General features: G+C 37.2%; 1 protein-coding gene across 3 annotated transcripts in view; it reads left to right on the top strand.

The window, feature by feature from the left end:
• The first annotated feature begins 204 nt into the window (after nt 1–204).
• LOC135083679 (uncharacterized) overlaps nt 205–25,447 on the top strand; it is a 32,152-nt gene continuing 6,909 nt past the window's right edge. For 2 of the 3 annotated variants that reach the window (XM_063978391.1, XM_063978389.1), the window contains exons 1-36: nt 205–714; nt 1,498–1,648; nt 7,116–7,275; nt 13,217–13,453; nt 13,940–14,153; nt 15,587–15,740; nt 16,059–16,227; nt 16,630–16,797; nt 17,218–17,361; nt 18,187–18,286; nt 18,531–18,635; nt 18,805–18,927; nt 19,179–19,245; nt 19,329–20,516; nt 20,585–20,693; nt 20,817–20,954; nt 21,036–21,117; nt 21,191–21,230; nt 21,351–21,414; nt 21,488–21,596; nt 21,875–21,934; nt 22,051–22,145; nt 22,450–22,476; nt 22,557–22,583; nt 22,656–22,883; nt 23,141–23,278; nt 23,417–23,467; nt 23,539–23,571; nt 23,643–23,693; nt 23,777–23,824; nt 23,909–23,962; nt 24,079–24,129; nt 24,201–24,287; nt 24,416–24,466; nt 24,551–24,602; nt 24,716–25,113. In XM_063978391.1, coding sequence (XP_063834461.1) covers nt 296–714; nt 1,498–1,648; nt 7,116–7,275; nt 13,217–13,453; nt 13,940–14,153; nt 15,587–15,740; nt 16,059–16,227; nt 16,630–16,797; nt 17,218–17,361; nt 18,187–18,286; nt 18,531–18,635; nt 18,805–18,927; nt 19,179–19,245; nt 19,329–20,516; nt 20,585–20,693; nt 20,817–20,954; nt 21,036–21,117; nt 21,191–21,230; nt 21,351–21,414; nt 21,488–21,596; nt 21,875–21,934; nt 22,051–22,145; nt 22,450–22,476; nt 22,557–22,583; nt 22,656–22,883; nt 23,141–23,278; nt 23,417–23,467; nt 23,539–23,571; nt 23,643–23,693; nt 23,777–23,824; nt 23,909–23,962; nt 24,079–24,129; nt 24,201–24,287; nt 24,416–24,466; nt 24,551–24,602; nt 24,716–25,113 — 5,392 coding nt within the window. In that variant the 5' untranslated portion in view covers nt 205–295. The remainder of the gene's footprint in view (nt 715–1,497; nt 1,649–7,115; nt 7,276–13,216; nt 13,454–13,939; nt 14,154–15,586; nt 15,741–16,058; nt 16,228–16,629; nt 16,798–17,217; nt 17,362–18,186; nt 18,287–18,530; nt 18,636–18,804; nt 18,928–19,178; nt 19,246–19,328; nt 20,517–20,584; nt 20,694–20,816; nt 20,955–21,035; nt 21,118–21,190; nt 21,231–21,350; nt 21,415–21,487; nt 21,597–21,874; nt 21,935–22,050; nt 22,146–22,449; nt 22,477–22,556; nt 22,584–22,655; nt 22,884–23,140; nt 23,279–23,416; nt 23,468–23,538; nt 23,572–23,642; nt 23,694–23,776; nt 23,825–23,908; nt 23,963–24,078; nt 24,130–24,200; nt 24,288–24,415; nt 24,467–24,550; nt 24,603–24,715; nt 25,114–25,447) is intronic. The other variant, XM_063978390.1, reaches the window with a different exon arrangement.

Raw genomic sequence — 25,447 nt, 5'->3', positions numbered from 1 at the left:
TCGAATATTTAACTCAAGAAGTGGACGCCTTAATTCAATTGTTTTATTTATTATTAGTCAGTTAAACTTACTTCTACTGAATAGAAACTTTTTAACTTCTTTCTTTTTTATCATGTCAGCACTTTTGACATAATAATGACACAGTTTTTGTCAATTTTCGCTTGAGTAAATCGAGGAATCTTTTGTGTTCCCAACTAAGTTCCCAATGGGTGATTTAAATAATGCATTTCTTGGAATTTTATTACAACCACGATGAGTTCCAACGACACAAACAATAACTAATAAAAAACAAAAAATGGCTTACTTCGCCCTTCTCTGGAAGGCAAGGACCATAGAAAAATACAGGCAGAAGTATGAATCCGAGAAGTTAAAGTCGATCATGCTTGCCAACACGCAAATACCAAAACAGTCTTTGTCCCAGAGATGGAGGCATTATCGTTATGACACTCAGAAGCGCATATCCAGGACCTTTAGGAAGTGGTACCCTGAAGGATCATCGCTATCAAACTTTATTTACTACCTCAAAACTGATCAGACGTTCCCCAACTTCGTCTTAAAAAGTGTTTTAGGATTCTTTGGCGGCACGATCCTTACTTATTTGTGCTTCATGTTCTTTGTTTTTCAACTTTCAATATCTTTGATCCACGCCACTATTATGAGTTCAATCATCGGTGTTCTACTTACTTTGGGGCTGGCGTTCAGTTATAGGATTCGGTAAGATTTAATACAATAAGATTTCAACTTTAGATAGTTTTGTACCAGAATAATATTAAGTATTGTAAGTAGGTACCTACCTACCTACAGTTGTTAGATTGTAATCTTATTTCTGACAATGTTTAAGATGCCACAATTAGTTCATTTGTAGACAAAGGGCTGGCTATCCCCCAAGGATTTCCACAAAGACCGGTTTTGCGCTGCCCATATCCAGGTGCTTGACGCGACCTTTACCAGATCGTTGGTCCACAATGGGAATTTTGCCAACACTAAGTCTTCCGGCTCGCGGTAAAGCCACAGTGTATTAGTCGTTCTCTAGCAAAAAAGGTTTCACCCAATCAAATACCCATCTTCATCATCATCATCGACGGATTAGCAAGCTGAAGTGGCAATGGGCAGGGCACATAGTACGAAGAACTGACGGCCGATGGGGCAGCAAGGTTCTGGAGTGGAGGCCGCGTACCGTAAAACGCAGCGTGGGACATCCACCCACAAGGTGGACCGACGACATCATAAAGGTAGCAGGAAGGCGCTGGACGCAGGCGGCCGCTATCAACCGGGCAGCATGGAAAGCATTGGGGGAGGCCTACTATGTTCAGCAGTGGACGTCCTATGGCTGGGATAATGATGATGATGATGAAATACCCTTCATAAAGGTAGCAGGAAGGCGCTGGATGCAAGCCGCTACCAACCGGGCAGAAATCATTGGGGGATGCCTATGTTCAGCAGTGGACGTTCTGTTGTTACAATGATGATGATGATGATGAAATATCCATCTGGCAGGTGTCTGGTGTTCCTCCTGATTCCCCAGTTCTTCTCCCGGGTGGGGCGGTACACACTGACCTGCTATGCATTGGTGCTGATACTGACTGGCCCTGCTACGAATACCCTCAAGAACTCCGAAGTACTTTCGGAGTCTTTGGCTTGTGGACAGGTATTAAGACTCATTTATGCACTAGGATTGCCTTAGAATAGGATCACCCTCACTCTTCCCGGTAACATAGTAAAAGACGACTAAGGGAACTAATAATGGGAACGTCAGGCTTCAAAAGACCGTCTGGCGATCAAGGGGAGTGTAGGACAAACCCAGGCTAATTTACCAGAGGTAAATGGAGGATTTCAAAGCCTAAATTAGAGAGGGTCGTGCTCGAGCAGGGAAGTAAAACGATGACGACGGCTTAGAAGAATATGATGTTTTTTGAGCTCCGGAGGATATCATTGGGTTTTAGTAGGTAAATAGGTCCCGCCCTTCTTACGAGGAGAGTCCCACATAGCCCACTGGCTGATGGGAGAGTCAGTGGGTAATGAGCAAAGCAAAAGACTAAGAACATGGAAGCACTTTGTTCAATCATATTATGTTAATTTGTTACATAAACTCTTCATTATCAAGTAAGTAATGCTCTCAGTGAGAACTGAACCTAACACAATAACGCGATGGACTGCTGACAATAGCTCTGAGTCTCGCTCCATCTAAATTATTTATGGCGTGATCATTCAAACAGGGAGTGAACCCTATAAACAATGTTCTTTATTAATTTCCCCATCTCACGACTGCAGACGGTACAGTCCTGCTCAAAACTTTGTAGACAAAAATATAGTTCGTTAAACGTAAATAAACGTTACTGACTGACTAACTGTATTGTACTGACTGAGATGGGGGAGATGAAAACGACTGACCAAATCAGCATTATCACATTGACGTCTTTGATTGATACTTACTTGGTTTTAAAGCACAGACATTGATAAACATTTATTTATTAGTAAAATTCATAAAAATTCATAAAATTCATTTATTTTTGCAAATAGGCTTTTAGAAAGCACTTTTACACGTCCCAATATTAACCCTACCACTGCTTCGGGACAATAAATGGGCAGGACAGTACCTAGAGCAAGTTAGAGTACGCCTCTGTGGCTACGATTTGGCCGTGTTCCCACCACCAAGATTTTCAAAGTAGGTAATCTTTCTGTCAAAAGATGTTTCACTGATGATGAATTTAAGGCCTCAGCCTCGAACTTAGCGGGCAGCGGGGCGGCGGCGGCGGCGGCGCGGGAGCGGCAGGATCTTATGCGTAAAATCAAATAGACCGGTTCTCGAAAACAGCGGCGCGGCAGCGGGGCGGCAGCGGGCAACGAGCGGGCAGCGGCGAGGGAGCGGGCAACGAGCGGGCAGCGCACTCCTTCTTTTGCCCACAATAAATCGAGCGTTAGGAATAAATTTGAATCGAAATAAGATTGTTGCCGTTGTTCAGACATTTCGTTTGCGAATAAAAACAAATATCTCGACAACACAACCCCGAACACAACACTTCGCCGCTAAAGCGCCGCGCGAGCTGCCCGCTTGTTTCGAGAACGGGTCTGCGTTGCCCGCCCCGCTCCAGCGCCGCCGCCGCTCCCGCCCCGCTGCCCGCTAAGTTCGAGGCTGAGGCCTAAGAGACCATTATGGTAATGTCTTTTGAACTTTTATGTTTATGATTTTTTCTTTCTAACTGGTGTCATCATGAATAAATAAATAATCATCTAACATACCCAAGTAGCATTCGGGGTTCTATACACCACTAAATTTTTATCACCGAAAAAATTTTAACAGGTTATGTAGAAACGTGTGGAATATTGAAAGCAAAAGAAAAAGAAATGGTTTTCATGAAGTTAATTTTTTTTATTAAATTTTCGTTAGTCCGTATTTTACGCGTCACAGCTGGGTCACTCCGCTGCTCGCTAGAGTAGTCGTACGCGCTCGCACGTTGCATCGATCTGTCTGTCTCGCTCACGCCTCGACCACGCTTCCAGTGTTATTATTACATACTTAGCTAACTTAGACCAGTTTTAATTCTAATAAGTGTTACATTATCGTACTTAAATAGTGCTAGCGACGCGTGTGTCAATAAATTACCAATTTTAGGAGGATATTTTGAGTCACTTTATTTTACTCTTTTTTTTGCACAAATGGGATCAGTATCAATAACTCATTACCCAGAATTTTTTTTTTCGGTGATTAAAATTTAGTGGTGTATAGTATGTCTAGTCGTTCACATGTACTCCACAAGCTGTGTATGTCAGCTGTATACGAGCTGTATAGCACCAGTTTGGGCACAAATTAGACAGCCTTAAGTTCACTATGGCTGTACATTAGCAGTATAATAGCATTATAATAGCAGTTTAAGTAGTAACATCGGACTTAAGGCTGACTTACGGCACTATATGGGACGCAGTGTGAACCATACAACGTACGTGAGTGTAATAAAGAGTAACAAGTGGCTAAATGCACAGCTTTCAAAGTTATAAAGTCCGACAAAAGTATTCCAATGCTACCTAAAGTTCACGTGTGTCCTAAATTATTTCCACATTTTAATATTAGTTTGGTATTTGTACGTGAGTGCCAAGGGGAAACAACTCGGGCGGATAATCATTTATGCAAATAATAACACGGGTTTTAAATACTTAATGCCATTGGGAATGCAACTTTATCGTGAAATGTATACATATTTACAGCTAAAATATTTACGCGCCTCTGTAAAAACGCGATATTCATTTTAAAATATTTAAAACTGGCTTAGAGAAAATCTACAATTTTCAGTTTTTGATATTGTATTTGCATTATAATTATACTACGGTAATTAATTATAACATGAAACCAAAACTCAATCGCTATATCTGCGAATTTTGTGATAAATCTGCATTAATTTTGGAGATTTATTTGGCAAATATTTTAGGTTATGTAGAACAAAATGGTGGAAATGAAATACGGCTATGTGAACTGTTATAACTCCAATTTAATGCGTTGAGCGTATATTAGGTTCACATGTGTTCTGTTAGAATGCTGTTACTTATCTATATGAAGTTCCACATTTGTACCGCTACAGCGCTAATGTCTATAAATTTATTCTAATGTGAACTTATGTACAGCTTTAAGATATACCTAGTTCAGGTCAATTGTGTATCTTTAATTCTTTCAAATACTGAAATTTTAGAGATCCGCAATAAAAATTATTAATGTCCGTTAAATCGCCTAGCCCAGGTACTAATAGTCAAGTATGAATACCTAAAGCATCAGACGGTAGTGTTCCTGGTTTAAATTCGTTTATTATGCCTGACAATTTATTTAAAGCGGAATGAGGAATACGATTTTGAATAGCCCATGTTCTTATTTTTTTGCGAAAGGTTAAATAATTGTCCAAATCAAAATGGTATTCACTATCACTAGAAATGCAATCATCACACTTTGATATCTGTATATTTTGAAGGGAAATTTCAGGTTCAGGCATAATATTTTTCTCTGCATCATGTACAGAACCACCATGAACAACTAAAAACAGGCTTGGGGAAATGTGTAATAGAATATCACATTCACATTCATGTTCAGCTTAAAGCAAATAAGAGTAGTACTTGTGGACAAATAAACTGCTATTGATGTTAATGGACAACACATAGTCCTTTTAACAGCCTACAGTGCACATGCGAACCATTGAAACACTTTTGTACAGATAGTAAAAAAGGGTTATTTTAATTATCACAAACAAGTCCTACTACAGCTACTAGCTGTATAACAGTCTAAAACAAGTAAACATAACAGCCTTTGGCTTTATAAATGACCACGTGTGTTCTATTAAAATGCTAGCTCTATAACATCGTACAAGTAGGCCGTTAAACAGCGGTTGCCGTATCTCTACCCTCCTATAATGCTCTTAGTCAGACGGCTGACTAAAGGATAAGTAGTTGTTAGAGTATTATAACACCAACAATCGTATAAAAGTATAACTCTACACTAGTCTACACTCCTATAAGGCCCTTAGACAGGTATAGGTGTAATTAATTGCAATAATACAGCTTATACATCACGAGTGAACTGTACTAATGCTTTAAGTACACATTGGAACTAAATGTGAACTCTTAAATGGAGTAAAATGCTACTTGGGTAGGTACACCGTTTTCTGGGTGTCTTGCTTTCCGCTAAACTTTTTCCCGTCGACTATACATACGAAATCAAATTGAATTTGCTTCGGCTTCTGAACCCGGCCCCCCACGTCTGGCATGAATCTAAACGGTTCAAAGTGCTTGTACAATAAGAACTTTATGCTCTTGATTTAAATGTCAATTTCCTTTGTTGTATGGATACGATAAAATAGTTCTAGAAACCATAAGAAAGTGATAGAGCGTATAAATGGAAATTAAATTCATAATTCAGGCACATACAGAAATTCTTATGGCCCAGTTACACTAAGCGAGTAAATGACCGAGACGAAGTGCGAGCACGTACACCGAAGTATCGACGATCCACGGCGAAACTAACTGAAATGCGTGTTTACACTTTGTTTCGATAAATTTCCCGCATAGTGTAACTGCGGCATTAGAGATAGGTATCGTAGTGTACAGACGACAGCACATCAGACTACCTATACATTTTTATTGCAAAATAGCCTGTATTACAACGATATAAGAGCCTAGCCATAGTGTTTGGATAGACGTTTTGGCGTTTGTACAATAAAGAACAACTAAAATTAATGGAGTGATTTAGATGGGAATCGAACCCACTACCTTTCGCGTGACGAGCGGTTATTGTACCTAACCACTGAGTTGTTAACACATTGGACGCCTGTTGAAATGTTCCAAGTATTTTTTCAGTCATCGTTCCATCAATGTCAGCGTCAAAATATAGTTCGTTACACCCAAAGGTTCGTTACACCCAAAGGTTCGTTACACCCCGTAAACGAACCAAAGTCGCTGACATAGCCCGACGGATTAGCAAGCTGAAGTGGCAATGGGCAGGGCACATAGTACGCAGAACTGACGGCCGATGGGGCAGAAAGGTTCTGGAATGGAGGCCGCGTACCGGAAAACGCAGCGTGGGACGTCCACCTACAAGGTGGACCGACGATATCGTAAAGGTAGCAGGGAAGCGCTGGACGCAGGCCGCTACCAATCGATCAACATGGAAAGCATTGGGGGAGGCCTATGTTCAGCAGTGGACGTCCTATGGCTGAAATGATGATGATGATGATGACACCCAAAGGAGCCAAAAAGTTCGTCAAGTCTTTGTTACAATTGGAATAAGGTTGTGTTGTAAACTTTTTGGCCACTTTGGGTGTCATGATTTGACGCTGAATGCAGCCAACATTAATGGAACGATGTCTGAAAAAAATACTAGGAACATTTCAACAGGCGATCATACTTCCTAATGGATGCAGGACTCGGAGGCGAACTGTAAGGAAAACAGCGGCGATCACAATAGATCGATAACGGTCGCAGTGATACTAGGACTTTATTGAACTAGAATAGCCGCTCAACACAAATAAAAAAAAAAAAAAACAGGCGATCAATATGTTTTTTAAACAACTCAGCTTTAGCTAGTAGGTATTCAGCGTAACACAATCTACGTCATGTCCCTTTCTCCTTCACTCTTACAGGAACAGATAAAGACAAGTGTAAACCAAATCAACTCTTTGAGGACTAAACCACTGAACAGCCTGAAGGATTCCATCAAGCTGATGATAGATAGGCTCAGAGGGGTCGCCGTCAAGGTCAAGCAGATGACCCTGAAGATCAATAGCCTGGTTCTGAATATTGGTATGGAAAAGATGAAAATAATAATAATGTCATGGGCGTTTTGATACCACCATTCATCTGGGATACTTCTTTTTATCTAATCTAATCGTCTGAACTATAAAACATATAGCTAATGGATTAGGGACTTACCTACAACGTCGGTCGAGTTAATTGCGCAACTTGATGGAATGCGACTCTCCCTCGCACTCACCCGTACATCTCCCCGCGTTCGCCCCGTTCGTACCAAGCGTCGATGTGACGTCACGGCTGCCAGGTGCGCAGTTAACTTGACCGGGTTGTAGTACCTAACGTACAAAGGCAATGTAACGTGGGTTTAGAACTTATGCGTCCAAAAAGTTACTGTATTCGCTCACTTCTCCAGTGAAATGTGGGGGACGCTGCAATCTAGCTTTAGCGTTTCGGGCAATCTAAGTATTCAAAACCTTGTCACTTAGTAGATAATCGTACCATTAACTTTGATAGCGAGTGAGGTAGGTACTAACTGCTGTACCTAATGGCTCTGATATGATTCTCTACTAACATTCTTAAACTCGTGACTTCTCTAAACGCCAGACTGTTCGGGTAAAGCGCATTCCCACAAACAGCAGTCGAATGAATCGATCAACCTTGCCGTATTCGGGTCACCGCGATTATTCCGATTACGTAGAAATGAAACACACACTTGACATTTTTCACATTGAATCGATTGGCATAAGTTTCCGCAGAAGCTAAGAGGTGGTTAACTTTTGCAATGGAATATAATAGGCAGTAGGTAGGTACTTACTTTTTTGGTATTATGACCCAGTAGCCCTAGATGTCAATAAAATAACATTAACTACCAATTTAACGACCTTTCCGTGTCAAAAATAAGCTCCCCCCATTGTCAGTGGATCCCCTTACAAAAGTAGAGCAGGAAGGCACTGGATGCTGTTTGCTACCAACATAGCTGGGCACCGTTAATCAAATAGTTAACTTCGTTAATCGTTAATCCGTTACTAAAAAAATTAACTTCGTTAAACGTTAAAACGTTACATTTCGGAAGATTTAACGGAAGTTAACGTTAATCGTTAATCCGTTAACATGTGATATTAAGACGAATAAAATACCAATAAATTCGAAAGCTTGTGTCCTCTGTAGAATTTATTCCTCTTTTATGTTTGCGCTACAAGCTTTCCAAATTGTTTGAACCTTGCATAATATAAATTGTGGATTTTTAACTTCTTAATTAAGAAAATAAAAATCTAAAAAAACATATGATGTACATTACTATAAAAACTACCAACAAAAATTGTTTTGAACGAGATCTAGTACCTAAGTAGTTTTTTTTTATTACCTCGTAAATCGTAAACCGCTTACCTATTACCGCGTAATCTTTCATACAAATAAGTAATAACTTAAATTTAAAAAAAAAATAAAAATAATCAATGGTACGGAACCCTTTATGCGTGAGTCCGACACGTACTTGGCCGGTTTTTTTTTTTGTTTTAGTACAACTGCATTTCAGAATAAAAGCATGTTTTTAAAAAAGTTTTTTAAATTATAATTTTATTGTACAAGAAAAATCCAACAAACCCAAACTCGATAAATTTCCTCCGTTTCGTTTAGGAATTCCTATGGCCACCTCCTGACTCCATCATCAGGACCCTGGACATCATCTAGTACTAAAGTGCTCAAAAAGATAAATCCAACGAACCCAAATTCGATGCGATTTCGGCGTTTCATTTAGGAGTTTCTATGGCCACCTCCTGACTCCATCATCAGACCAGTTCAATGGTACCATAACTGTAGGCGATGTAGGTCGATGGGTGAACGTAGGTGATAAGATGAAATGAAAAGTCTAGGTAGGAATATTGAAAATGCGGCGCGTCCGGGTGTGCGCACAAGTACGTTCGCAGATCACGAGAGTTCGACGACGAGACGACTGGCGGCTCTCGGCCGCGTGTGCGGCGCGGTGAGCCGCTAGAAGCTTCTGACCATAAAAGGATAGAGGCCTCCGGCCAATCAGCGGGCCGCATTGCTAACGGCTAGCTTGGAATGTTCTAGGCGCGCGATAATAATATTACCTACGCGCGCACCCAAATTCGCTTCTTATTATTTAATGATCCAAAAACACATACACACAGTGTAAGTTCGACATAATGGTCAATAACAGTGTACATTATTATTATTACGATGTAAATATACTCAGGTTATTAAACATTCATACATATTTAGTTAATAGATCCCAAGCTACGTAAGTTTACTAGTTATTTAAGGATTAAATTAAGGAGAAAATTAAAATTTATTTATTTTGGTAACATAAAAAAAATCTTATGTAGGTAAGTACTTATTTAGTGGCCTTAATGGAATGATGTTTATTCAAAAATTCGTTAAAATACCTCTGCGCTTGCAAAAATCTTTTATTTCAAACGTAGCAACGAAACGAAGCAAAAAAGTTGACCGCGCTAGTGTTGTAAGTAAGAACCTCGAGTCTTAAAAGTCTTTGTTTCGAGACTTGAGTTTATTTTTAAGACTTCACATGAATCATTGAGCCTTCCGAGTCCTTTCGAGTATTTTAAGTTCTTTGAGCTAGACTGAATCATGACATGAACTTGAGTTGGTGTATACTAATGGGCAATAATGAGTGATTTCATATAATCATCCGTATGTTATATCCTGATTGAAAATAAAATAAATCGCACAATACAAATGTAATATCAATCAAATTGCATTAAACGCAAATAATCGAATCAGAAGTATCCATCTAAAGACTGACGATTTTCTTAATGAAAAAGTTAAAACGGTCCAATAAAATAATAAACACACAGTCCTTATTCATTGCTATTTTATTTTCTTCAAACTTTTAATAAGTAAGATTCCAAGACTCGAGTGTCGTATCGTACAACACTAGCCGGCGCAGCAAACGAACTTGTCGCCGCCATTAGACACGTGCCGCCGGCCGCCGCACACAGGTGAAATTTGCTCAAAAGTTGGCCAAAATTCCGTTAAGTGTGTTTATGCCTATATATTGCTGTAGTCTGTCTAAAATAATAGTTTAAAGGTGATTTAAAAAGAAAAACTAACAAATGTTTTCATTGATGTATTTAGTCTTACTAATAATTTGTTAACAATTTGATAAATTAAAAAAAATACAATTACGATGCAGAAGTTATTTTTGGTTCTTTTAAAAGTTTTATTACATCTTAAGGATAGGGAATACTAATGGAATGGTATTCTGGGAAGTGCCTGAAAACATATTATGAGTATTTTTAAAATTCATAAAAATTGACAGTTTTGCAATATTTTGTTTAGGTGACGCAGTTTGACGCAGCTAATTTTGGTGTCATATGAAAGCCATAGATATGTTCTTTCGAAATATGTAAAAGGAACGGGTTGATCGCGCTTGATCATGAACTTTTTCACTGTTTAAAAAAAATAAACTGTTAAAATATAGACTTCTATTCAAACCTATATATCTATAACATAGTAAGTAATGTAGACTGTTTAGTAATACAGAAATAATAAACTAACCTGGAAGTATAGAATCCATATGTTTTATACCAAATATGAACTAAATAAAAGTTAAACGTTGTTGTTAAACAAGAGCTAAAATTATAATAAATTACTCAACAAGAAAAACTGTTTAAATCAAATGTTGTGGGTATCTGGATAAAAAGTGTTAAACTTTTTAAATATCATTTATAGATGGCGCCATATGTCTTGTTCCTATATTAGGTTACTAATTTAGAATCGGAGTAACTTGGCTTTTTTTAATTTTGGCCACAAATTACGTGAATTTCACCTGTGTGCGCCGGCTAGCGCAATGTACAGTCACCAAAATAAAATTAAGAAATGCAACAAACTTTTTTTTACTATTCAAATTCAAATTGTGTTTATTGTTAAATCATAGGTACATAAGATAGGTCATAAATAAATACCAAGTTGGAACGGAAATGATTCGGAAATTTTATTTAACTAATTAGGTACCTACCTACCTCATCTACTTTTCTATTGTAATAATGATGATAATATTAACGATTAATTTAAGAATGGACTTTCATTTAGGATAATTGGAATATCAATACAAACAAATTGAAGAGTTTTATTTGCTTCAATAGTCTAATTAAATGTTTCTACATAAATTGACTAGGCCATTGAATTACCTTCACAAAACAATAAGTTTGATTAATTTTTAATTATTATCTGTTATAGGATATTTTACCATGAAATACTCAACACCACAATTTAGATTCGAATCAATTGAAATCGAAAGCAAGCAGATAAAATAATAAATAAATAAGTTTATTTTTTGTCGACTGTACGCCTATGCCAACTTTTCGGCTCTTGCTTTGGCGGCGTCGGCGTCTTTGTGTCAACAAAGGGCGTGCGGCTTGTCGGCATTTGTCGGCGCGTGCGCTTTGATTTTATTCAGTTTTTGACTAGCTTTCTTGTGTGAAGGTGCGTTTTGTAGTGCTCGTGAAGTGAACTATGATGCACAGGTGCACAAATGCAAATAAATTTACTAAGACGCGCCTTAAAAATCATGGCCTTTGCTGGTTGATTTTTCGATGGTATCGTGAATCCATTTTACTGTGATCAACATAAGATAATAAGGATAGACACTTAGACAGCGATATGAGAGTAGGCCTGCAACATTGAAGTGATAGCTCGCCCAATCAGTTGATCAGCTAATCGGCTATCAGCTGTGACGACTGCTGTGAGGCCTGTGAGTTGTTATGACGTGAGTGTAAACAACAAAAAAGTGTGCAGTGGTAGTGATCGTTGTGTGTGTTGTGTCTCGTGTTCCTGTGCAGAATGAATACACTACAGCTTTGTTGTGTGAGTAAAAAATACAGCATGTTCCATTATGTAAGACGCAATGAATTTTTATTTTTGCCAGAAAATCAATCATTATAAAACACATACCTACTGAAAATTTGGTGAACTTGTTCAGTGTACCGTATAGATGCCCCCATTAAACGGAATGTAGCTAGTTTAGAAGGATCCTGTATAGCCTACATTCAGGCACCATCAGTTACATATTCATACAAATGAAAGGCAAATCTAATAAGATAGTAAATTAGTTTCATAAGTAGCCATTTTAATTAATAATATTTAAATCTAGCTAAGTTGTACCTACTCTAGGTGGCCATCGTCAACAATAACATTGCATTGTCATCGTACTTACATAAGTATACCATACAGCTTAATCGGTTGAGAACTGATTTGGAATTGTGTAAAGCAATCGTAATCATTTGACAGTTCATAACGTACGATAAAGTCAGTGGGTCTAGACAAAGTGCAAATTTTAATCGCAAACCAGTCGAGAAGTGGTCGAAAAGCCCCTTTTTTGTATGGAGTTTTGACGGATTCGATTTTCGATTCGATCAAAAAGTGCGTTTTGTCTAGGGGGGCAGTTATACAAAGCGTTTGACAGAATAATCGTACGTTATGAACTGTCAAATTATAACGATTGTTTTACACAATTTCACCTCTGGTCTTAAATTCAGTTGTAAACAATGATATTATTACAGAACTATAGATATGTTACGTTCATAGAAATTACGATTTTAATCCGTGCCGAGCTATTCCAAATTTAATATATCGTTGCGTTAGTGATCTGATTACAAAAACTGTTGCTTTGGGTTCTGGAAGTTCTGGAAGCCCGAACGTACTTGTCAGAACGCGTTTTTCAGAGTGCCTGCTGTATCTTTTTGATAAATAGTAGGTACTGGATTAACGATTAACGGACTTAGGATACTTTAACGGAAGTTAACGAGTCCGTTAACAATTTTTAAAGTTAACTTAAAAGTTAATCCGTTAATAGAAATGTTAACTTCGTTAATTAACGATTAACGGATTAACGAGTTAATGCCCAGCTATGGCTACCAACCGGTCAATTTGGAAATCATTAGGGGAGCCTATGTTCAGCAGTGAATGTCCTCCTGTGGCTGAAATAATGATGAATCTAACCATGTTGCAGCACAAGTCATCCAGTCAGGCTTTCTCTGGCTCAACTCTTTGACTTCCACCTGTATCAAGAAACTGGGGAACCCTTACGAAAACTACACCAAATTCGACAAAGAGGCAGTCTTTACTGAATTAATGGACTTTTTTGGAGCAAATGCTTCAGAATACGAAGAAACAAAGTTGAATCATGGAGTTGTTTGTGTGTTTATAGAACACGTTAATGGAGATATCGTGCCAATTATCAAAAAGAGTGAGCATTCTATTAATAAGTACATAATTTCTGATAATATCCATTTTTATACCGCCTATTAACCGTCTCTGCTGTGGTCTAGTGGTAAGACCACCCGCTTCAGGCCCAGAGGTCCCGGGTTCGATTCCCGTAGCAAAATTTTAGGGCTAGTTCTAAGTCGTGTTAAGTAAGTTGTGTTGCGACAACAACATTAAAAGCATTGTTGTGTTCAGTTAGAGGTAAGATAGCCAGTTCCTGTATGGTGGAGGATTCTGGGTGAAGCTTCACCATCATTTTCCATCGAGTGAGATGCAGGCCAACAGCTTCCTCGTTGTGGAGCGAAGAGGAGGGGAGATGATAGTTTGTTTAACCAATTAGATTTCTGCACCGAAGCTCAGAGATGATGTAAAAATATCGAATTATGATCAACCTATTTCAAACACATCTCGCCACTTGCTTTGGTGCAAACCAATCCATAGATTGTAGAATGAAGAATGCTTGTTCCAGGACTAAGGAACTACTCCGATCGCATCGCAAACATGTTCTCCATGAGGGTCCACGTCCACCATTCCTACTCGTTCAGCAGTAACGACAGCCGGTCGGCCAGCCAGGTGGCTGCCGGCATCGTCACTGAGATCAGAAAGCGGGCTGATCCGCTGATAACCTGGCTGTCTTGGAGCTCGTGTGTGACGAGTTTGTTCTTACTGCTGATAATATTCAGGTTAGAAAGAAACCTTTTAGGCAATCATTGGTATGTTATGCTGCTCTCTTGTAATTGTAGTTCTTCATGCTGCTGTAGCAAGAGTCACCTCTCTTAACCTGGTTGCACCATCTTACTATAACTTTGACAAACGTCAAAAATCTGTCAAACTCCATAAAAAAACACCGGTTATCGTCATAGTTATTACCGTTAAAGTTAGGTAGTGCAACTCAGCTTTAGGCTCTCCAGAAAACTAGAAAGTAAAATCTCTTGGCGTCTCTACATCATAAGCTTTTGGTCTTTACGAGTCGATTTTCCTGACCATTCAATTATAGCCTGACCAGGAACATAAAAACCCTGGCATAGAGGCGCGTCAATTGCATTTGATAGTGCAACACTGAGTACAGTCGTACCTGTGTTAAATTAATAGGCTAACTTTATGTATCAGGATTCAGGATTACGGGCTAATTTGATATTTTCATAAATTAACGAAAAAATATTATTATAGGTAACCTAGTTTAAATAAATTAAATGAAACCATCAATCGAGCTAGTAGGATTTATTTTATTATTCATCAATAATCAAATTCTGTTACTTCGATAGTGAGTGTAGTAGAAGTTAATTAAATGAAAGAGTGGACTGTATACAATTAGTTGTCTATTCGGTATAAATAATTAACAATGTTATCGAGACCGTTTTGTGCAAAGTCGTTGAAGAGAGTGCGTCAGGATCGTCTTCTTAGATGTTCGCTCGCGAACCGAACATTGCTCGTTCGTTCGCCGAACGCTCGCCGCTCCCTCCGGTCACGCCGCCCGCGGGCAATGTCCGTGAGTAGACAAATTCAAAACTTGAATATTCAACTGCAATGTCTGCTCATGAACGCTTCAAACTCGGTACTTCTTTCCCAATTCCATAAAATTCAACTCTTAGAAAGTGACAAAAATCTTTAAAATAGGTAGTTGAAACAAACCACAGCTAATTTTCATAGTGGACTGTACTATACGATAAACATGTCAGTCAATTTGACAACCTTTGTCGGAAACATTATTCAATGAAAATATTGTCCGAACCCTTAGTATTTCTCTTCGACAAATACTTTAACACATTGTAAACCACTTTTCTTTCACGACTATAAAAAGATTTTAGCAATTTAATTCAAAAATCAATTGCGCACATTTAAAATAAAGTTTGTTTACACTTTGACAGCAATAGACTGACATGCAAGGTGACATGTCAATGAAGTTTTCAGTTACTGTTGCCATTAAAAGAAATTAGTACCATTAGTTTTCCGCAACATGGCGAGGGTTTTTATGTTCCTGGTCGGGCTATACAGAACATCATTTGCAACTTCAATTACCCGTATTGTATTAAATCAGGTACTTGGCAATGCACGTAGCTCATCTTTTATACTAGCCCTTAAAGCTGAGACAAAACATAGTTTATTTGGTTTTCAGGGCTAAATACTACCAACACATGTTTGAAACGAGGTCCCGGTTTGACAATCGGTACATCACAAAAGAGATACGAGATCTGGATTTAAAGAGATTGAGAGAAGGCAGGGAGACCATCCTACCACTCAATAGAAGAGAACGAGCTAAATATGTTACGGTAACATTTTAAGTAATCCATTTCAGTGCTTGTAGCGATAGTGCCTCTGATAGAGCAAGAAAAGCGTATCTAGCTCTACTAAGCGTCAAATCATCTGACTCATCTGGCTTGGCAAGGGGAGCAAATTGCGCAGCAATCTCTAGAAAAAGACTTGTCAAGGTAGGATGGTCAACCCTAAAGTCCGAAAGCCGTGAAAATTACAAATCTCAAACTTTAAAGTCCACCATCTCCACCTAAAGCTAGGGTCGGTGATGCAGTCCTGTCATAAATCTTTCAGTACTTGATTTTTGATTACGTCGATGATATTTTTATTTTCAGACCACCTCCTTCAGACTTGTGGCATCAGAGAAAGTGTACTTGAACCGATCGGTGGTGTTCATGGCAATAACCACATTCAAGCTGCTCATCCACATGGTGGCGGATTACAGCCTGTACTGGGTGTTGATGACGATCAGATACCATGGGCGGATGCAATCTCTTATCCATCGTAAGTTGATTTAGTTTATGAAAAACCAACTTAAGTCGCTGACATAGCCCGACGGATTAGCAAGCTGAAATGGCAATGCGCAGGGCACATAGTACGCACTACTGACAGTCGATGGGGCAGCAAGGTTCTGGAGTGGAGGCAAAGTACCGGAAAACGCTGCGTGAGACGTCCATCGATAAGGTGGATCGAAGACCTCATAGCTTATAGGAAGGCGCTGAATGCAGGTCTCTACCAACTGGGCAATATGGAAATCGTTGGGGGAGGCCAATATTTACTTAGTTATGCAATGTTTGCTGTGGCTGAAATGATGATGATGAAAAACACCATACTTTTGGATCTCTCTTGAATCTACTAAAATTATTCTTGAAAAATTAAGGGTAATTTTGATCTTCTATATTTTAGCTGGTCATCCTACTGCTGGAGCACACATATCAGGGTCTGGTCCTACAGCAGATCTTCTCAAGTCATTACTGGTCTCATTCGGTGTTCTTTTGGAATTTCCTGCCTCTACTCCTGTATCGTGCCTTCCCAACCCTCACCCACCAGACTTCAAACGGTACACTCAAATTGGTGAGTAATCCAATTTCATACCCACAATGTTGGCTATTACTCAAAGGGCAATGGAGCATGCTATGCTCGGAGTTTCCCTTCGTGACCAAATCAGAAATAAGGACATCCACAGGAAAATCTTACACACCACATAGCTCGATAGAGCTGATGGCCGCTGGGGCAGAAACAATCTTGAAAGGTGAAAGACAGTGTGGGTGGCCTACCCACTAGGTGGACGGACGTTCTGGTAAAAGTCGCGAGAAAACCTGGATGCAAGCAGCGCAGGACCGGTCTTCGTGGAAATCCTTGGAGGAGTACAGCAGTAGTCATTTGGTTGAAACAAACGAATGTTTCTCTAGTCTCAGAATATTTGCCCTTTTCTGTGAACAAGGCCTGAACCAACCAAAATCCGATTTCACTACCTCAAGGGTATATTTGCAGGGGTGCTGATCTTCTTGCTATGGTTCTTCGCGATGTTCGAGCCTTATGGTCTTCGGTTACGTCATGTAGTCATGGGACACTACCAGCCTGAAAGAGCGAAAGTTCGCGCTGACTGGCTTTACACCCATATTTTGAGGACTAGAGGTATGTAAGCTGTAAATGTTATAGTTCAGGACATAATATTTTATATTTATCCTTGTCTTGTAACCAAACTTAAGGCAGTAGGCGGAGCACCTACCTCGTAGAACTGATGGCCATTGAGACTGAAAAGTTCTAGATAGGTGACCCTGAACCGAAAACGTTGTGTCAGGTAAACCGACAATCTGGTGAAGGTCATGAAAAGGTCCGGTTGTAGTAAAAATCCTTGGGAAAGTTTTTGTCCAGCACTGGACAGCTTCTGGTTGAAACGACGCGACGTTTGTCTACAGCTTTTGCTTGATAAGAAAAAAATGTCGCATAATATTGTCTTGCTCTACCACAGTTAACGTGGTACCTGCTCAAACTATTACATAAGCTACAATAATAAACACACATTTTAATCTGTATTTTGTATCTACATTAAGTAAATTTTCATCAAGGTCCCCTTCAAAGTTTTTTGTCCATCTTTGTTTTCTCACCTTTGTACCTTTCTCAATAATTTGAGCGTCTATTGTATGCTAATATAAAATAACTTGTCAATCGTTTTAAAAATATGATGATCACATTTATTAGGAACAAGCACATTATGTATTAAATAATTAAAATATAGTAAGTATAAAGGACTGTAAGCTCTCAGCGAAGATTCACCCAGGACAGGATGAAAAAATATGACTACAAAATAATTACATTGAGGCAGTAAGTATCAGTCCAGGAGTGTTCTGAAAGCTGTAATTTTTGTAATCTTCAAGTTCCTTTACATCATGACCATATATGCCACTCAAAAATACGAGTAGGTATCTTTCAAATCACATAATTAATTTTGCATTATAGGAGGTTTTATGAAGTTCGCAAGAAGAAAACTCCATCGTACATACAAATATAGAACTGAAGGAAGCCTGACTTTTCGACGATGGTTGAATGAGCTTATACCGTTAGTACTTATTATTCTTCTATACTTTTACTAAAGCATCCATCTGCTGACCTGATTTAGTAGAATTTGATTTAGCCACGTGAAGTCGTGAACTCGTGACACGTGAGTCATGTCTTTGCATGGCTTCATTATACAAACAGGGAAATCACATCTATTTTGATAATCAAGTAGGATACTTATGACGGTTGTCCGTATAGTAGTAGTCAGAATATGAAAATTAGACTCAATGATTCTCCCTTTCTAGATCTTCTTGTTTGCGAGCCCTTCTCGGGACAAACCCAGAGGAAAGACACTGTCTTCTATGTGGAACGACACAATACGCTGCCAGGGAGGACACTGAGCTTATCAGGTTTGCGTTCAGCATCATTCAATACCTACACGATCGACGATTGTGATGAATAAATTCTTTAAATGAGAAATCAGGAAATTTAATTTAATGAAAAATAAAGTGAAGGAGACTAAAATGACTTTTGGTAATGTTGATTATAATGATGATGAAAGAAAGCGTCATTTTGCAGATGTAGAACATCAGACTGTCCCGGAGTGTATTGCACTAGTTGCTTTGCGGACATCGGCGAACTGTGTACGATTTGCTTATCACCAAAGGATTACGGAGATTTTAGCGACGTGAGCTTGGAAAAGTAAGTTTTGCACACCGTAAATTAATGTAATGTAGATAATATTGTAGACATCTAACTGCATATGAAAATTCAAATTATGTAATTAGCATAATATAGGCCCCTTGAAGCTTGCCCTACACAACTTGGAACAAGTTAATCGGCTGGTGTTGAGAAGACAATACCAGTCTTATAATTCTTTAAATCTGGCTGTTTAGGAATGCTGCATTATTATGTAAGGAAAAGTAGTTAAAATATTTGATTGTTGTTTTTAGAGGTTCTGATGGAAGCGAAGATGACGATGAAGCTTCACACGACTTTCTAAGCCAATCAAATCGCTCTGTAAGTAGTAGCGAAATTGAAACGTTTTTCATCTGCTACTTTTTAGCTACAATAGAAGTAACTAAACAATATTTTCTTCACAGTGTTTTAGTGTAAGCGAAAGAAGGATAAGTGACCTCTCTTTTTCAAGTAAAGTAGTAAAATATACGCGCAGTATATTTTCAAAAACTGATAAAAATATTAGTCAAGATAGTATGGAACCAGATCTTCCATCAGTATCAGATAATGGAATGCAAAATGATCCAAAAGATCACAATAAGGCCATCATCAAGAAAGCCTTGCTAGTTAGACATATGAAAAATTTAATGAATGATAGACGACCCATACACGAAAGACAATATTTAGTAAATTGCGAATACTGTAATAGCGAATATTGTCGTAATCATCATGATTGTATACGAAAAATTCAAGATCAAAAACAAAAGGATATTAATAAACGTCCACAGCAAGGTGAAATAACAAAAAATGTTGATTCACTTAATCCTATTGCAAAAGATACTAAAATTAAAGGGAAAAGTCTTCACTCTCACAGAGCTAAGTGGTTTGTAAAAGGTAAAAATAAAAAATACTCTAAAAATGATAGCTCTGCCTCCAAAAACAATAAATCCAAACACCGTACAGCTAAAAAATCAAGTAATTTAGCAAAAAGTGTCCTCAATGTAATAGCCAAATCTAGCACTTATAGTATCAGTCTAAAGGGCACCAATGTTAACGTAGAAAAGGTATTACAATCTAATAATAATAACAAAAAGAGTTCACGAAAGAATAAATCAAATGCCAAAGAACCACCTGCAAATGACAAAAAGAATGCCAAAAAAGATAAAAACAATAAAAAGAAATCGAAAAAGAAAAACAATGATAACGCAAAGAAGGATACAAAAGAAAACGTATCTATAAAACCACCTGAAATCTCCTGCCGTGGTTTAAGAAAATTTCGCAATTTATTTACTGGGTTTCACAAAGCTTCGAAAGCTAATAAAAGTTTGAATTGTCTGGGGAACGGTGATGCCCAAAATGCTGCTCCTTCAGCGGACATAAAAAAATACAAACGTAGAAAGAAGAAAAAACTGAAACACACCAAATCTGAGGATGTTTATCTTAAAAGTGACGGAAATGACAGTGAAGATACAAGAAAGTACAGAATTTCTGCGTATTTGGCTGAGCAAGATTGGATCAAACGTCAGTGCAAACAGGATGGTGATAAAATTAATACGAAACCAGAAATCAGTGAGGCGGTTGCAGTAATTAACAGTACTTCAAAGAATAAATCGGTAAAGTGTCTGTTAAACAATATGATCTTATTTTTAATAAACTGTTTCCTAATTCTACATGTTTTCAGGATAAAAAGTTATTCCATAAAGAGATCAATCTAAATATTGAGCCAGTTGTCAATAAACAACTACGAGGAACCTTCCAAAGTGATGATATAATTGAAACATCTCGAAATAGTAAGTTCATTTTTACGAAAAAGAATACGTACAGAGGTGGGGTATAGCTTTTTAACTCTATCTATTTATGCCTATGTACTAAAATCCAAATAAACACATACATCAAAAAGATGATGTTTCCAGGTAAGCACCTCAAGAATGGAATGACGTTCAGTGATTTGTGGAAAACGATTGGATTCAGATTACTGAGTGATTCCTCATCATCCTCATTTATGGAAAAAATATTTAGAACAACCAATAAAATTCTCACAAAGGAAAGTGGTAAATACACTACACAAAAATAATAGTAGCATCTAGAACTCCTTTTTGAAAAGCTTTATATTTTTGTCTAATTATTCGCAGAAAGAAACAGTTCAACTGACATAACAAGACGACTAAAATTCTATGAATCCATTGGCAACGACGATTTTCAAAAGCTTGAAGAGTAAGTTTTATCTTTTCGTATTCATCTCGTACCTAATCTTTTTCTTTCAATAGATTGTGCATCTTATTTACAGTTTTAAAGACGACATCTTTTGGGGAATGGATTCCGATCAAGTAAGTTTATCAAATGTCTTCTTAAAATCTAACGTTTGAAAATTTAGCCCAATAAACATTATTACGGTTCGTTATTCTTAAGAAATATACCTACTTGTTTTGTCAATCTTTTTTTTTTAGCAAAAACAAAGTAAAACTATAATTAAAGCGAAGAAGCACACAAGCAATGACGGTCAAATCCGCAGTAAGTTAGACTATCACAAGCAATATTATTTTCATTTTCACTAATGATTATAAAATTGTGTGAAAAATTACAGCTGAATCACCGTGCAGCACTTGTACTGAAGATTTTTTATTATGTTTTGACAAACTATTCGAGGACAGCCATCAAAGTGTCTGTAAAAAGAAATTCATGGAGATAACAAGGTATGAATTTGCATACAACTTTAAATTTTTGATGTCTAAAGCCCGGTCTGTGAGCACGTAGAATTTTGTCCAATGACCCCAAGCTACCATCCTTATCGCTCGCACGTAATTATATTGCTGTCGCGACTGTGCGACGGGAGCCCGCAGTGAGTGTGCGAGCGCGACAGCAACATAATGTCGCGCGAGCGATAAGGATGGGTAGCTTGGGGTCATTGGACAAAATTCTACGTGCTCACAGACCAGACTATACAAAATTTAAAGTTTCACAATCTTTGCAGATTGATTAAAGAATGGTTTTTCAACGTTTACAGAGTTGTATCGGATGGTATACGTTCTAGGTAAGTTCCATATCGTAAAGGTGTCTCCCAAGGAGCTACTATGGGTCATATTTTTCTTAATGTGTTTAATAATAAAATGCAATGGATTTTAAAAATTATACTAAACTTCTTTTCAGATATGAAAGCTCAGTAACGTTCATTAGAAGCTTTTGTTCCAATAAAAAAGATATAGATAAAAGGGATGCTATCACACAGAGTTTTAGAAAACAAGGTGAGTACAAAATTAAATAATCCCGTTACGTTTTAGCCACATGTTTATTAATAACTCTTAGTTAACATTTTATGAAGAATTCCAATATGAATTATTCATAGTTTTTCTATTATGCAAAGGTATACCCTAGGGCACTATTTTGGAACCTTTTTCATTTTCAATCTTTGAGAAGAAATGACTAGCAAGTTAATTAGTTATTATATAGTTAGCTTGTTAGAGTAGTGCACTGAAAAGGCTTCTAGAAATAAAATAAAATGGATTTCATGTTTTATTGTACATTTGATATATTATTATTGTGTTTTAGAGGACAAAAATATCAACACTGCAGATCGTAAGTACCGCCATTCTTAAATACTATTTTGTCCTGTTTTGTAATAGTAATATGACTTAGTAAAACGTTTTAATTTCTAGCTAAAAAGGCCGGATTGGATGATTCTGGTGAGTATAATCAAAGGCCATCCATTAATCTTAAAAGTTTCAAAGTAAACAACTTAAACATTTTGTTTTTAGACTCCTGTGATTGCTTAGCACCAAAAGTCATGTCCCACGGAGGTCCAACGGTGGTCTTAGTGGCCTCTAAGACTTTTGAGAAGGATAAGGACTCAGCAGCCAAAAAGAAAATTTCTATAGAGAACGCCAAAACAAATACTGATAAAGGTTCTATGGCAACTGAAAAATACCCGAAACCTGGAACGAAAACTGGATCATACGAAAGACGCAAAAATCACGAGTTAAAGGGTAATTAGATATACTATACCTACATCAATTAAAATATGAAATTTTAACAAACTCAACAATATTAATAGAACACTTCGTTCAATAAGAAATGTTATTTTAGTGAAGAACTGAGTTAGATATTATGATTTTGTACGAGTATGTCGAAAAATTATGCCTTTATTATAATATTAGTAGTAAAAAGATTAAATGCGAATGGAGACTAGACTACCTAGTAACCTTTACAAATTAAATCAAAATTAAATGTTTTTAATTGTCAGACAAAGATTCCTGTCCTTGCATAGAGCTGAAAAAAGTGGCTCCACCAGTAGCAGTTCAACAAACCAATCCAATAAACGAAACTGCTCAAAGGGAAAATCAAAGGGAAAAATCCTCTGTAAAAAAGTCTACTACTGTCAGTAAGTAAAAAAATATATTAAACCTTGCGTCTGTTATAATTAGATCACACTTTACGTAGCAGAGAATCCTGAAATTTTGTAATCTAATACTAGTTATACAAGACCTGCTAAATAATTATCTTCTTTACTTTATTGCAGTTATGAGAGATAGAAAAACAGGATCTAACACAAGTGTGGTAAAGAAATCCGGTAAGATTGTCTTCTTATTGTTTTAGATTGTGTGTGATTTTTACTATGTATTTTATTCTTACGATTTTCAGCTCATGCAGAAGTACAAACTGAGAGAAAAGCAGGTAAGTACATATTTACAATCTTATAAAACTGTTCAATATATCGGATTTTTCAACTAGTGTTAACTTTACAGTCAAAGAAAATTTCGCAGATGACCAGGAAGGAAGCATACTGAAGTTAAAGGGTAAGGATACTGACTGATATGCTATTGATGCTACTTATACAGATTCTTAAAAATATCTCATTTTATAAAAATACTCTTTCCAGAAGACAACCACTATGTTATTGCCGATAAAGTTAACAAGAAAACCTCCGGTAATTAATTATTTACTCATGTAGGTCATAATAATTAATCTACGTCATTAATAACAAAATATACAACTCATTCTTTTGTTTCAGCTTCAGATGAGATAAAAGCCATTGTTAAAAAAAGCATCGAAAAGCTAAGATCAGGTAATGCTATGACTATTAATAAAATTTAACAAAATAACTTAACCAATGTTACAATAGTTAGAAAGTAAAAAATGCTTCACAGTCAGAGTTATCCATCATAAACTTGTCTTTTGCAGCAAATAAAGATATAAAAAATGTACTGAGCAAAAGTTTAACGAAATTGACAGGTAATCATGTCGCATAAACTATTCATGTAATTTTGATTATTATGAAGCAATAATAATATTATAATTTGCAGCAACTGAAGGTCTAAAGACTAAAAGTGCAAAGAAAGTGAATCAAGAAACTAATACGGAATCAAGTAAAAGAACTTTGAAGAAATCTGGTGAGATTTGAAAATTTGCGGATATTCTTAGAAATTGAGACACCTTTTTTGAGTAACCTGTAATCAAAGAAAGAATGAAACATCTTATTGCTCATAATATTATCATTATAATCATAAATGTATTGCAGTTAATGAAGAAGTGATGACCAGCCAAAGAAAATCTAAGACAAAAGTAACAGGTAGCTTAACTACGTACTTTATGATTGAGGCTTCTTCTTGATCCTATGAAATTGCAGCCTAATTTGATATTCTAAAATTTACAGATAAAAGATTGGAAAAAGATCCAATGGTCGCCGAAGGAACCCAATACATTTGGTTAGTAAAAATAGTCCAAGTATTAACTATAAATTATTTTGTTCCTCGCTTTCTTCCTACTGCTTAGTTGGACTCGCTTGTAAACAGTAATCTCTATCTAACTTTCTTTTCAGTGGTTGCAAATCTGCTTTGGAATTCCTGAAGCGTATGCAAAACCAAGGCATGCAGACGCAACCTTCTAAAAAAGACATCAAATCAAATGCGTCAAAATTCAAAGAAATTCAACGAACACCAACCAAAATTATCAAATCAAATGAACCAGATTCATCAGACACCACTGATTCGAATGAAAAATTCGTTCCCAAGATAATAACCCCGACGAAACGATCTAAAACTTCAGCGACGAGTGTTAAGTCTAATAAAGCGATGATGACGAAACCAGACGTAGTACGAACTACTTCAGCTAAATCTGTTCAATCTAGAGTAATATCACCTAGTAAAAAGCCAAGTGGTATCAAACGGTCAGTCAACAATATCGAGTCAGAAGACTGTCCATGCAGATGTGTTTGCAGTAAGTATCTTGGGCAAAGGTTTGTCACATAAATAATAATTATGCTAATTTCTGCCATATAGGGTAATCATTTTGGGAATTAGACTGACAAAAATCAGCCTGAAAGTTATCCGAGAATAGAAAAATCATATTCCTTGAAGTTTCTCTGTTTGTTGAATAGGTAAAGTCAACCAGATTATCAGAAAAATAATACTGGTCAATCACAAATTCATCTGTGCTTCTTTTAAATCGTTAAGGGTTGTCTAGAATCTAGTGTCAGATTTGTTTACATGCTTAATCGGGCCGATTAACGTGCCCTGCACAAAACGAAATCTCCTTTTTTCGGACGCTTGAT

The sequence above is a fragment of the Ostrinia nubilalis genome, chromosome 24, assembly GCF_963855985.1.
Source record: "Ostrinia nubilalis chromosome 24, ilOstNubi1.1, whole genome shotgun sequence".
NCBI classification, from domain to species: domain Eukaryota; kingdom Metazoa; phylum Arthropoda; class Insecta; order Lepidoptera; family Crambidae; genus Ostrinia; species Ostrinia nubilalis.
The sequence above is the reverse complement of the archived record's forward strand: the minus strand, read 5'-3'. Positions and strand labels throughout refer to the sequence as shown.